Source organism: Saccopteryx bilineata, chromosome 10 (assembly GCF_036850765.1).
Source record: "Saccopteryx bilineata isolate mSacBil1 chromosome 10, mSacBil1_pri_phased_curated, whole genome shotgun sequence".
Lineage (NCBI taxonomy): Eukaryota > Metazoa > Chordata > Mammalia > Chiroptera > Emballonuridae > Saccopteryx > Saccopteryx bilineata.
In genome coordinates, this window is record NC_089499.1 from 37,457,871 (window position 1) to 37,472,122 (window position 14,252).

The following is a 14,252-nucleotide window of genomic DNA, read 5'->3' on the forward strand; positions in this document are numbered from 1 at the left end:
ACTGGGAATCAAACCTGGGACTTCCACATGCTAGGCTGACAATGCTCTACCATTGAACCAACCATCCAGGGCCAATATTATTATTATTATTATTATTATTATTATTTGTATTTTTCTGAAGCTGGAAACGGGGAGAGACAGTCAGACAGACTCCCGCATGCGCCCCACCGGGATCTACCCAGCACGCCCACCAGGGGCGACATTCTGCCTCCCAGGGGGCGATGCTCCGCACCTCCGGGGCGTCGCTCTGCCGCAACCAGAGCCACTCCAGCGCCTGGGGCAGAGGCCAAAGAGCCATCCCCAGCGCCCAGCCCATCTTTGCTCCAATGGAGCCTTGGCTGCGGGAGGGGAAGAGAGAGACAGAGAGGAAGGGGTGGGTGTGGAGAAGCAAATGGGTGCCTCTCCTATGTGCCCTGGTCGGAAATGAACCCGGGTCCCCCGCACGCCAGGCCGATGCTCCACCACTGAGCCAACCGGCCAGGGCCCAGGACCAATATTATTTTAAGAAAGATTTTTTCTTAAATATTGGGGAAATCTAGATTAAATTGTTATCAGAAAATGCTATTGTGAACCTAGAAAATCAGAGACATAACCTTGTAAAAGAAGTCATTAAAGCTCTTTCTTTTGGACTTCTCTTCAATAGAAATATTTAAACAGGAACATACTCATAAGTACAAAGATTTATACCGATAAGGGGTTTATAATTGGGAAAAACAGGTCACAACGTAAATGCCCACCAGTAAGGGGATTATAAAATATGGTCCTCCATATAGTGGATCATCACTTAGAGTCAACCAATAAATAGGATGAGAGAGCTATAGTGATTTCCTGAATCAGAAAGGTGTCTACAATATGTCATTGAAAAAGAATAAAGGAGTTCGCAGAAAAGACTGTATAGCAGGATTCAACTGAGGAAGTATGAAGTGTGTGTGTAACACTTATGAATGTATGTATGTAGACACATCTGGACTGGAAGCGTCAGTCTGTTTGGCCTAGAACCTAATAATGACAGTTATTGCTGGGGCTTCTGCTAGAGTGAGGTGAGAGATTCCACTATTCCTTTAGGCCAGGACTGGCTGCAGTAGCTCAAGACTACATTTTCGGAGGGCCCTGGAGCTATTGAAACTGCATACTGGTGTCTCTGTTGCAAGGTTACTATGCTGTGGCAGTGGTTAAGAAATCAGATGCCGACCTCACGTGGAGCTCTCTGAGAGGCAAGAAGTCCTGCCACACCGCAGTTGGCACTGCTGCAGGCTGGAACATCCCCATGGGCTTATTACTATACAACCAGACAGGATCCTGTAAATTTGGTAAGTATGTTCTGGGAGGCGCTGTGGCAGCCCCTTCCTCGGGCCTGTGTCTATGGACAGGAGAAATTCAGTTCAGTTAGTGGCAAGGGATGGTGTAAAAGGGCCAGACAGACATTGTGGGTGAGCTTCACACACCCTTCGGCAAGTCCTCCCCTTTCTCCTCACTGCCTTGCTTTGAGGGGATTGGTTTGGCCCAAAGGGCAGATCTTGGGGAGATACCCTATTCGTTAATATAAGTCTTGCAGCTGGCTCAGGAAACAAGCCTGGGGTTGCAAAGCAAGACTGGGGTGTGTGTGTGACCATGTGTATTGTTTTCCCAAATAAATTGGCTGCTTTTCAAAATTGAAAATCTTAAACACAGTAAGTCCTTAAGTGCTTTATCTTTTACTTAGATTCCAGCATTAGTCATTTTAGCAACATTCTTGCCAGTCGGAAAAGGCTCCTGCTCTCCTGCTTTCCCCAGCCATCTGAAAAATCCCAGCCCTGTAAGAACCCCACTCCTTGTTCTGTTCTCCCTCTGCACCTGAGCTGTTGAACATGGCGGGAGAATGTCACAGGGAGGAACAATTCATTCCACGGGGAATGCCCTAGCTGCTGGCCTCCATAGGCCCCCAGTACTCAGGAGGCTCCTGCTTCTCTGCTCCATGCCCTGCACTTCCCAGTGATTATCCTAATGTTACAACTGCCCACACACCTCCCTCCCACACATCTATCACCCTTTCCCAGCAGATGAACTCATCTGCACCTGTAACTGGCATTTGAAACTGCCAGAAAGTTTCCCCCTCAATATCCCACTGCCACAGCTGTGGCCTCCTGATGGCTGCATCTGCTCAGCTGCCCTCCACAACCCAGCCAGTCACGTACCTGCACCCTTGACTCCTCCATCTCCCTTCCTTGCTTCCCTCTCCAGAGCCTCAGACCCTCTAGTACTTCTACCCCCTCTGGTATATGCAACAATTTCTTTCAATATGTAAACATACCTAATGTCTTTCATCTTTAAAAATCCTCCCTTTCCCCACAATCTCCTCCAGCTCCTGCCTTCTTCTCTTCTCCTTTGCTGCTGACTTATTAGAAGCCTGGTCTGAACCACTTACCTCCCCACCCACTCCCTGCTCTCTGGCTTTCTGCATCATTTCAATCAAAGAACTCTGTTCAAGGCTACCGTGACCTGCCTGTTGCTTAATTGTAAGGGCATGCTCTAGTAGTCCTTTCCTCCCTGACCTCTATTTCTTCAGATCAGCTTAAAACACTCTTTCCTGGCTTTTGTGAAAACACACTGGCTTGGTTTTTCTCCTACCCCTACAAAGTCCCCCTTTCCCAACCTGGTTAATAAATATTTGAGTTGCTTACAGCAAGTTTTTTCCCCACTCTAAACTCAGTCCCCAAGCACTCACACCCATGCCTACAGCCTTGATTACCATCTAAACAAATATCATATGTAGAAAGTTAGGCACAGCCCTGGATGGTTGGCTCAGTGGATAGAGTGTCAGCTCAATGTGTAGATGTCCCAGGTTCAGTCCCCGGTCAGGGCACATATGAGAAGCGACCATCTGCTTCTCTCCCCCTCCCTCTCCCCCTTTTCTCTCTCTTCCTCTCCCACAGCCAGTGGCTCAATTGGCTTGAGTATCAGCCCGGGGCACTGAGGATAGCTCTGTTGATTCGAGCATTGGCCCCAGACAGGGGCTCCCAGGTGGATCCTGGTTAGGGTGCATGTGGGAGTCTATCTCTCTATCTCCCCTCCTCTCACTCAAAAAAAGAAAGAAAGAAAGAAAGAAAGAAAGAAAGAAAGAAAGAAAGAAAGAAAGAAAGAAAGAAAAAAAGAGAGAAAGCTAGGCACATAATAAGCACTAGCTACATGTTTGCTGCTATCACTATTATTAATATGATGTCTATATGTTGATATCAATTTTTTATCCCTATCATAGTTTTCTCATTGACTCCAGACCTGTGTATATGAACCACCTGTTTGACATCATCTACTTAGATATCTCAAAAACACATTAAGTCCAACCTGTCCAAAACAGAACACATCACCTCCGCTGACGTGTGCCCGGTCTTGACCTGAGCTGCCTCGCTTGGTGGAGGACCCCACATTCCTTTGCCCCAGCTGGAAACCTGGGAGCTGTCATCCTCCACACACCTACCCATCACTGGTGATCCCAGTTCTCTCCCCTCCACCTCCCTTGCTGCCCTTTGTGCTGCCCTAGTCCACGCTGCTCATCTTCCCTTGACTACTGCAGTGGCCTCTGGCATGCACCACCCCCATCAGCCCTGGATTCCATCCCCCCTGTTGTCATACCATTCTTTGCAAAGAGCCAATCTGACTCTGGCCTGCCTAGCACTGTCTAAAGCCCTTTGGAAGCCTCCTGTTTCTCTAAGGCTAAAGAACAAAATCTACACCAAAGTGTAAAAGGTCACTTGTGGTCTGGGTCCCTGCCTCTTCCCCACTCACTTGCTGTAGGTGGTCCAGCCCCAGGGCCTCCATTAAGATGTCTAGGCAGTTTGTTCCTCACCCCCACCCTCACCCCTACCCTAGGCCTTTGCAGATGCTACTTCCTTCACGCTTCACTTGGGTAATTCTTATTTATTCTTCATCTCTCAACTTTAGGCCTCTCCCTGACTGCCAGGTCTGCACAGGGTTCTTTTTTTTTTTTTACTTTTTTTTTTTTTTTTTTGTATTTTTCTGAAGCTGGAAACGGGGAGAGACAGTCAGACAGATTCCCGCATGCACCCGACCGGGATCTACCTGGCACGCCCACCAGAGGCGACGCTCTCCCCACCAGGGGGCGATGCTCTGCCCCTCCGGGGCGTCGCTCTGCCGCAACCAGAGCCACTCTAGCGCCTGGGGCAGTGGCCAAGGAGCCATCCCCAGCGCCCGGGCCATCTTTGCTCCAATGGAGCCTCGGCTGCGGGAGGGGAAGAGAGAGACAGAGAGGAAGGAGGGGGTGGGGGTGGAGAAGCAAATAGGCGCTTCTCCTGTGTGCCCTGGCCGGGAATCGAACCCGGGTCCCCCGCACACCAGGCCGATGCTCTACCTCTGAGCCAACCGGCCAGGGCCATGCACCGGGTTCTTTTTATCAGCAGCCTGTGGAACTCATATATTTTTCCGCAGAGCAAGGGGGGAAACATGAACTCACTGTGTGATTATTTGAGTTTATGACTGGTGCCCCACAACTTGGGTTCCAGGAGGGTGAGTCCTCACCACAGTGCCCTGGAGCCCAGCTCAGGGCTTGGTGGCTAGGCCTCTCACACCCCCTTCTTGGACTTGGAGTGATGACGGGTGGACCTTGCAAAGAAGGGCAAGGCAGCAGAAGTCGGAAAACGTGTGGGACAGGTTCAACCAGCCAGGACTTCCCATTTTGTCCACTCTTAGGTTCAATCCTAGGACCTGTGCCCACTCTTCCTGTGCCGGGGCAGGGCGGACTTTCGTGAGCTCACAGACCCTTGTGCCTTCAGCTAATCCCCCTTTACTTCGCTCCAGCTGTGACTTCTTAAGAACTATTCCATATAGTTCTTATTTAGAATAATGTACTAAACACCTGAAAATGTCTTTACATCATTCAGGCAATTCTAGGGACTAGAGTCTGAGGCTTTCCCGCTGACAGAGGCAGGAAGAGCTGACCTCCTGTTTCCTCCTTCACAGACGCATTTTTCAGTCAAAGCTGCGCCCCGGGGTCGGATCCAGGTTCCAGTCTCTGTGCTCTGTGCGGTGGCGGCGGTGGCAGCAGTCCGGGCCAGGGCTGTGCTCCCAGCAGCCGGGAGAAGTACTACGGCTTCAGTGGGGCCCTCAGGCGAGTAGTGTCTGTGCTCCCCCTTTCTCTTTGGCACCAACCCCGTGAGCTTCTTGTCCTCTCACCTGTTCCATCATGCCAGCGTCTGCGTGCTGCGTGTAGGAGGAGCCAGGGTTCAGAGCTAGAACTGCAAATTCCCAGTGGCCCCGAGGACTCCATCCCTTTCTGGAGCACTCTCCCGTAGACCCGGCTGCCTGGGACTCCATCCCTTTCTGGAGTACTCTCCCGTAGACCCAGCTGCCTGGGACTCCATCCCTTTCTGGAGCACTCTCCCGTAGACCCAGCTGCCTGGGACTCCATCCCTTTCTGGAGCACTCTCCCGTAGACCCAGCTGCCTGGGACTCCATCCCTTTCTGGAGCACTCTCCCGTAGACCCAGCTGCCTGGGACTCCATCCCTTTCTGGAGCACTCTCCCGTAGACCCAGCTGCCTCAGGCACCTGGGAGAGGCGAGACGATTCTGCAGGGTCACAGCCCTCGTTCTACTTTTGTTCCTTTCTTCGGGGTGATTGTGGACACGTCGTGGAATCTTTCAGAGCCCCAGTTTAAAATCAAAGGAGGAGCACCCTACACGTGCTTCTCACACCTGGCAGTGAGTACATTTGAAAAAATAGACATTCTTGGGTTCCTTTATCCATTCAAGACAGATTTATTGAGTACCCAGTATGTGGCAGGCACTATTCCAGGCACAGGGTTATCGCAGCAACACACAGTCCCTGCCCCGAGTCCCCCGAGAGTAGGACAGTAAACACATAGAGGAGAACCACTTGCTGACTGGGTAAGAGCTACAGAGGAACCGAGGTGGGTGATGTGGCAGTGACATGGGTAGGGGACCGTTTCGGAAATGGTGGTCCGGGAAGGCCTCAGCCAGCAGAGGGACATGTGAACCGAGGATTACACATTGAGAGGGAATCTGGCCTGAGAAAAGCTGGAGGAAGAGTAATCCAGGAGGAAGGAAGAGCAAGGACAAAGGCAGGGGGTGGGACAGATCGCACTGTGTGGGACCAGAGCAGAAGGCCCAAGGAGAGCACAGGAGGGAGGGGATCGGGCGGGTAGGGAGGCTGGGGCCGCAGGCACTGGCTGTCTTGGTGTCCTGCTGGGCTGGCTAGGAAGGTGGATTTCATTCTAAGTATGATGGGCAGGGTGGGACCCTTTGAGGTAACAGGGTATGTTGTGTGAATTAGGGTTGTATGGCTGTTGTGTGGAGAATATGAGAACTTCTAGAAGAGACCCTTTTATTCTTCACAGTGCCAGACTACCTTGTTCTGCCCTCTCCAATGTTTTGTCTCTTTCATAAGCCATCCATAAATTACATAATTTCACAGATCTCGCTACAACAATATATGCTGAGTTTAAACCTAGGCTAAAATAGTTAATTTTTCTTTACATCGGAAGGTGCATTGGTATTAGGGTTGACAGTCCCATTTTGATACTATCGCAATATGTCATGGAGGACCTAGAACTGCATTCTGTCTTGAACAACTTCCTCTCTTTCTAAAACAAAGATAAACACACAAAGAACAGTCTTAGCTTCAGACACCTCATTATAGTTTCCCAACTTCAATGGCCCTTCATTCCTACTGACCTGTGATCCTCCGATTCTACGACGCCTTCCCTGTCCTCACCCCTCTTCATGTCTTTTCCCCCCTCTGCACCCAGTGTGCATTCCACACGCAGCTGTGGTCGTCATTCCCCTGCACATATCCTCCAATGCCTCTCCCTTTTCCTGGCTGAACCGCAACCTCGGTCAAGTCCAGCATTCCACTACTTGGGTGCCGCTGGCACTTCCAGGATGACTGGTCTCCCTTCAAAGGAATGAGAACTCACCTTAAAGGAGCCACGTGGCCCTCCATCCATTCACCATCCCGCTCTTCTAAAAGATGATTGCATACTTCTTCCTCTCACCAATCCTCCCACACTTCCTCCTCCATCTGTCAGACACCTGTTTCCCACTTCACCTGAGGAAATCGAAGCAGTGGAAAGATTGTGTCCCAGCGCCGCACCTGCCCATGTGCTGGCATTCTGTGCCGATCTGCGCTGCCTCCCTCATCCTGGGGGGTGACAGGCTGTCTCCCAGCACAGCCCAGCCCTGTGCCTGCATCGACTGCCTCCCCTCCAGCCTCTTGCAGGGTACTGCCCCAGCACGCCTCCCTTCTTCCTCCTGCACCACCACATGTTCTTCTCTACTAGCTCATTTCCATCAGCCTACAAACATGTTGATTTCTTTTTTCATGTAAAACATAAATAAATATAAATAAGTAAAACCTCTCTGGATCTCGCTTTCCTCTCCAGCAGCTTCCCATGTCTCTCCTCTTTGCAACAAAATTCCTCAAAGAAATGCAACATCCTTGCTCACTCTAATTTCTCTCCTTTCAGTCTCTTCAGAATCGGTCCACCTCCCCCAACCCCAACCAGTGGAATTGGTTTTATGGTTGTTTTTAAATCGTCTATAGAAAACAGTCCTCCTCATGGTTGGCACATGGGCTGGCTGCTCCCACCACACCTCCCCCGTGATGCACCACCATCCACCACGCAGCTGAAACGGCACTTTGACATCACCACTGCCTTCGATATCGCTAAATAAACCCAAAGACCGGCTCTCAGTCATCACATTACTCGGTCTACCAACATCACTGGATCCACTTCCTCCTCTTGGATGCAGTTTCTTCCTTGGCTTCAGGACACCACACTCTCTTGGATTCCCCCTCCCTCTCCTGTTACTGCATCGCAGTCTCTTGTTGATTCTGCCTCACTGCCCCAGCCTCTACATGGAGGTGAGCCCCAGGGGGCTCCATCCTTAGATTTCCCTCTTCATGCCCATGGCTCTTTAGCCTCCATCAATCCATACGCTGACAATTCCCAAACTGACATTCCTATTCAACTGTCTCTTCGAAACACCAGATGAGACTCCAGACTGGTATATCCATCTGCCTCTGGGATTTCTCATCCCTACCTCAAATGTCAATGTCCCAAACTGACCTAATTTCACACACTCCCATCCACACCAGTACCTCTTGCAATCTTCCTCCCAGTGACTCCCTCTCGGTGTCTCTCCCTTCCACACTCGCTGATCCTCCCTGCTGACCTGACCCTTGGTGTGCAGGTGTCTGGTTGAGAAGGGAGACGTGGCCTTTGTGAAGCACCCCACAGTCCTGCAGAACACAGATGGTACGTGCCTGTTCTGTCCTCCCCTCCCTTGGAAAAATCTGAGTCTCTCATGGGAAATGACTTCCTAGTTGGCAATCAAGGAAGTTTATTAACTCTATGAAACTCTAGGGATTTGGTTCCTAACATTTTTTACTTAGGGAATGAGAAAATTCTTCATGCTCCGTCATACTTGACAGGATTGAGTTTTTTTGTTTCTTTGTTTGTTTTCAGTTTTTTTGATTTGTTTTGTTTTGAGAGAGAGAAAGAATGAGAGGAAGGGAGAGAGAGGGTGAAAAGTATCAACTAAGTAGTTGCTTTTTTAAAATTATTTTTTAGTACGTGAGAGGCAGTGAGACAAACAGACAGATTCCGATATGCACCCTGGCCAGGATCTACCCGGCAAGCCCCCTATGGGGTGGTGCTCTGCCCATCTGGGGCCACTGCTCTGTTGCTTGGACAACTGAACTATTTTAGCACCTGAGTCAAGGTCTGGAGCCATCCATGCTCAGTGCCTGGGCCAACTTGCTTAAACTATTGGAGCTAGGGCTGCAGGAGGGGAAGAGAGAGAGAGAGAGAGTGAGTAGAAAGAGGGGAAGGGGTGGAGAAGCAGATGGTTGCTTCTCCTGTCTGCCCTGACTGGGAATCGAAGTTGGGACTTCCAAATGCTAGGCCAATCCTCTACCACTAAGCCAACCAGCCAGGGCCTTGCTTTCACTTTAGTTGTACACAGAGCTTCTTGTATGTATAGCTTTCATCGGGGACACTGAAGCTAGCAACCTTGGGCTTTTCATACCAGTGACCTTCAGATTTAAGCTTGTAAGCTTTGGGATCCTGTGAATGATCCCCCACTCAAGCCAGTGACCCCCACACTGACAGACCCATGCTCAGAGCCAGAGACCTTGGGGTTTTGAACCAACAACCTCAGCATTCTGGGCAATGCTTTACCCACTGCACCACCATTGGTCAGGCAGGATTGGTTATCACATTGGCCATGAACCCAGCTGACAAACACACAGAGGATGCAGTCCATCTGAGTACATCTGGCTCTCTTGATTTATAGGTATTCTTGGTACATTCTGGATACTAGTTTTTGACAGTTACATGTATTGAAAAATATTGTCCGTCTCTGAAAATTCTTGCCATTTTACTTTCTTAATGATGTCTTTTGATGAACAGACATTCTTTTTTTTTTTTTTTTTTTTTTTTTTTTTACAGAGGCAGAGATAGACAGGGACAGACAGACAGGAACGGAGAGAGATGAGAAGCATCAATCATCACTTTCTCATTGCGCGTTGCGACTTCTTAGTTGTTCATTGATTGCTTTCTCACATGTGCCTTGACCGTGGGCCTTCAGCAGACCGAGTAACCCCCTGCTGGAGCCAGCGACCGTGGGTCCAAGCTGGTGAGCTCTTTGCTCAAGCCCTATGAGCCCATGCTCAAGCTGGTGACCTCGGGGTCTCGAACCTGGGTCCTTTCGTATCCCAGTCCGACGCTCTATCCACTGCGCCACCACCTGGTCAGGCTGAACAGACATTCTTAATTTTAATATAGGTAAATTTATCCATCTTTTCCTTTTTGGCAAATGCTTTTTTCATGCCTGTTGAAGAAATCTTTGTTTTTAAAACAGGACTGAAAAAGCACTGATCAGAAAGGTTATGAATTTATGAGTTTATGAATGTTTCTCTTCTGTTTTATTTTAAAAGTCTATTGTTTAGCTTCTGTGTATCTCTGTAATTCTCCCAGACACTGGTAATTGGTCACATCTCCCCAGGGAGGGGACCTCAGTGAAAGCCATCAGTTGTCCTGGCTTCTCTTTCCCCAGGAAAAAACCCTGAAGACTGGGCTAAGACTCTAAAGCAGGAGGACTTTGAGCTGCTGTGCCTTGATGACACCAGAAAGCCTGTGACTGAGGCTGAGAACTGCCACCTAGCCATCGTCCCAAGTCACGCTGTAGTCTCAAGGGAAGATAAGGCAGATTTTGTTCGCAGAATGCTCTTCAACCAACAGGTACGGGCACCCGGATGCTCCATTCACTTGCAGACCTGCACAGACACAGCTCAGCCCGGCCTCACACGCTTTCTTCCTGGGCAGTAGAGCTTGACTCTTGCAGCCCTTCCTCCGGTGAAAGTGGAAGTCAGGTGGCTGTGTTCACTTCTTTCTCGAGGGCCATCTAGGATATCAAAGTGGACTGGAAAAGTCTCAGATGCGTGGGCATCTGATGTGTCTTACTGAGACTCACTCAATTCTCTGAGCAGAATCATGGTACCTCTTGGGCTTGTTCTGTCACAGAAATAAGGTAGTTAGCTTAGTGCCTGCACCCGCGGCTGAACCAGTGGTGGGATTCAGCTGTTTCCCACTGGTTCGGCAGAACCGATACCTAATTTTTTGTTGAGTTCAGTAAGCCAGTTGTTAAAATGGCACTTGGAATCAGGGTTCTCTCTAAGGAGGGCGCCTGGCAGCCGCCCAATGTGGAAATCACAAATTTACGTTCGTTATTCTTTTTTACTGTTGCTCTGCGCATCAGCGTACTCTAAGCGCCTGTAGTATTGTTCATTCCGTCCACAGGGGAAAAAAATTGCAAGTGAGGATACCAATCAAGAAGCAATATGGAAATATCTTAAATAACAGTTTCATTATTTTTTTGTCAGGTATTGTTTCACTTTTTTCATTAATATTTTAAAACTCTTTCTTATAACATAATCTAGTTTTGTGTACCTTTTTTGTTCTTATTTAAGTATTAAATGCATGAAATAATAAACTACCTTTTGGTATATCATTTTTTATACTTAAAATAGTCATTAGGGCAGAAAATCAGTTGTTTAATTATTTAAATCCCACCACTGGACTGAACTGTATGTGGGAAACACAGAATGGAGGTTATGCTATCTGACCTAGGAATATCTCCGTGTGTTTCCTGGACCTGGCCAGCTGAACACTGTTTTAGGCTTCATGAAAATTACAAAGCCAACATCCAGACAATCTATGACCTCTTCAGGCCACCAACAGGGGCTGACCCTATGGGGTGGTGTAAATCAAAAATCTTACGGAAACCCAGAGGCTGTCTGCCTTTTGCATTAGCACACTCCATTCTTGGAGGTGCTCCAACAGGTAATCTATCTCTTAGCATACACTGTCCACACATATTCTAGTTAAAGCAGTGTTTTTCAACCACCAGTCTGTGGACCGGTCTACCAGAAATTTCGTGCTGGTCCATGAAAGAGTTAACCACCCTGATGTTGTGTGAAGATTATAGATTCAATGATTTTAGTCAAACTCGTTTATGTTCAGGGTGATTTCTAACTTAGTGGTCCCGAAAGTAATCCTCCAATTCTCAGCAGCCTCCATGTATAAAAAGGTTGAGGACCACTGAGTTAAAGGATAACCCAGGGAAAGCTGGCAAAACTAGAGGCTCATGGTCACAGATTTTTAAAGGGATGGGTCCCCTACAGGGTGAGCTGCCACCTTGGTTACAAGGGAAGTGGACAAAGGAAGAGAGGGGAGTGGAAGGAAAGGATGGAAATGGTCAGGTACCCAGGGAAGACCCAGAGCATAGAAGAGGCAAGGTAGCGAGGGCTCCAGGCAGCAGGAAGACATACAGGTATGACCCAGAAAGTTGAAAACACCTGGCAATGACTGGCAGGATGGTGATACATGGCAAACTTGGAGCTCTTTCTATTTAGCACTTGCTTAACATATATCAGCTCACTGTTTAGTGTTATTTTCTCCATTTACAAATGAGTAAAGGCTCAATAAGCTCCGTAAAGAACTTCCCTGAGGTCACATGACAAGGAAAAGCTAGAGCCTGGATTTGAACTCAGAGGCCCTGCTTTTTGCCACTTGAGTGTGGTGCCTCCAAAATTGTTGCTGTGTTCCAAGTTTCCTAGGGGCTGGAGCTGAGCAGTTCAGCAGATTCAGGGTTTTGAAGCTGAATACAACCCTGTGCTCCCTGGCACTGCTGGTCACTCACTGTCTGTCTGTCTGTCTGTCTGACCCAGGACCTATTTGGAAGAAATGGGTTTGAATATATGATGTTCCAGTTGTTCAAATCCTCAGGCAAGGACCTGCTCTTCAGTGATGACACAGAATGTTTGGCTAATCTCCAGGACAAAACAACTTATCAAAAATACTTAGGGCCAGAATATCTTACAGCTATTGCTAACGTGAGGCAATGCATATCTTCTGGTGAGTAGAATAAAACACTGAGGAGCAATAACATGGGGTCAGGTAAACATGTTTGTATTAAGGACCATTGCATGCTAAGCCCTGGGCCAGTACTAATAGGAACACAAAGATTCAGAGGGCTTGCTCCTGGCCCTGCAGGAGGATTCAGACTCACCAATAAGGTGACCCAGTTAAACAATAGTATAAGATGCCAGTATGAAAAAGGCCAAATCACTGGAAGGAGTCAGAGAGTGCAATAGAACTTGAGATCATTTGGAAATTGAACTTGTTTATGTATGTATTTCATTTTTTTGCTAAAAAAAAAAAAGGTATGTATGTGAGCACTTCAAATGAAGGGAGAAGGTTGGGAAATGATCTCTCAGGGAACCGATTTTTCAAAAAATTTAAGTAAGATGTAAAAAATAATACTAATAGAAACAAAGTATAGTTAACACTATCGTAGGTCCTTTCTAGCTAAAATGGTATAGCTGCCTCAAAGAGAAGTAAGTTAGAGAAATAAAATTAAAGCTTGGATAATCAAATTATTAGGAGTGTACCTGAATTTTTTTTTTGTATTTTTCTGAAGTTGGAAACGAGGAGGCAGACAGACTCCTGCATGCGCCCAACCGGGATCCACCCGGCATGCCCATCAGGAGGCGATGCTCTGCCCATCTGAGGCGTTGCTCTGTTGCAACCAGAGCCATTCCAGCGCCTGAGGCAGAGGCCATGGAGCCATCCTCAGCGCCCGGGCCAACTTTGCTCCAATGGAGCCTTGCTGTGGGAGGGGAAGAGAGAGAGAGGAAGGAGAAGGGGAGGGGTGGAGAAGCAGATGGGCGCTTCTCCTGTGTGCCCTGTTCGGGAATCGAACCCGGGACTCCTGCATGCCAGGCCGACGCTCTACCACTGAGCTAACCGGCCAGGGCCTGTATCTGAATTTTTGATGAATGATTTAATGTGTTGTAGACAACAAGAGCAGGGGGAATGGACAGTGTAGGTGGTTAAGGATAGCACTGACATTCCTGAGGGGACAGAGTTTTGTTTGTTTTTTTAGATCTTTATTTCCTACCATTTACTTTTAGAAAATAGGAACAAAATTGTGTTGAGTGAGCACAAGTAGTACCTTAATGTGTGTCTCTTGTATTGTGCTTCACAGAACTTCTCGATGCCTGCACATTCCGTGGAAGTTGAAAACTGATCAAAGTGGGCCCTGCGGAGATGCTCAGAGCCTGCGAATACGATGGGGCTGCACTCCCACTTGTCTGCATGTGGGTCTGTGTTAACACCAGTTATCTTTATAATTATGCACAACAATTGATGTAAAAAATAAAACGAATAAAAATTGTCTTCTCAGAAAACTTCCATAAATGTTCTCACACTTTTGGGGGGGAGAAAATTACTTTTTTGTGTGCTAGAATTGTGCTTCTGAATTTAGTATTTATTCAATTGTACCTTTAAAAATTTATTGATTGATTTTTTTTAAATGGTCTTTTTATTTTATTTTTTAATTTTATTTTATTTATTCATTTTAGAAAGGAGAGAGAGGGAGAGAGAGAGAGAGACAGAGAGAGAGGAGAGAGAGACAGGGGGGAGGAGTTAGAAGCATCAACTCCCATATGTGCCTTGACCAGGCAAGCCCAGGGTTTCGAACCGGCGACCTCAGCATTTCCAGGTCGATGCTTTATCCACTGCACCACCACAGGTCAAGGCAATTAATTGATTTTTGAGAGAGAGGAAGGGAGAGAAAGAGTGAAACGCTGACATGTTTTTCCACTTATTTATGCATTTATTGGTTGACTCTTGTATGTGTCCTGACTGGGCATCACACCCACATCCTTGATGTTATCA

The 14,252-nt window shown here is 47.8% G+C and overlaps 1 protein-coding gene across 1 annotated transcript in view; it reads left to right on the forward strand.

Moving 5' to 3' along the window:
- The window catches only part of LOC136314722 (inhibitor of carbonic anhydrase-like), a 49,782-nt gene extending 36,020 nt beyond the window's left edge, over positions 1 to 13,762 (forward strand). The window contains exons 12-17 of the mRNA XM_066246010.1: positions 1,152 to 1,310; positions 4,954 to 5,101; positions 8,203 to 8,267; positions 10,069 to 10,253; positions 12,242 to 12,428; positions 13,561 to 13,762. Coding sequence (XP_066102107.1) covers positions 1,152 to 1,310; positions 4,954 to 5,101; positions 8,203 to 8,267; positions 10,069 to 10,253; positions 12,242 to 12,428; positions 13,561 to 13,595 — 779 coding nt within the window. The 3' untranslated portion in view covers positions 13,596 to 13,762. The remainder of the gene's footprint in view (positions 1 to 1,151; positions 1,311 to 4,953; positions 5,102 to 8,202; positions 8,268 to 10,068; positions 10,254 to 12,241; positions 12,429 to 13,560) is intronic.
- Positions 13,763 to 14,252: the final 490 nt, after the last annotated feature.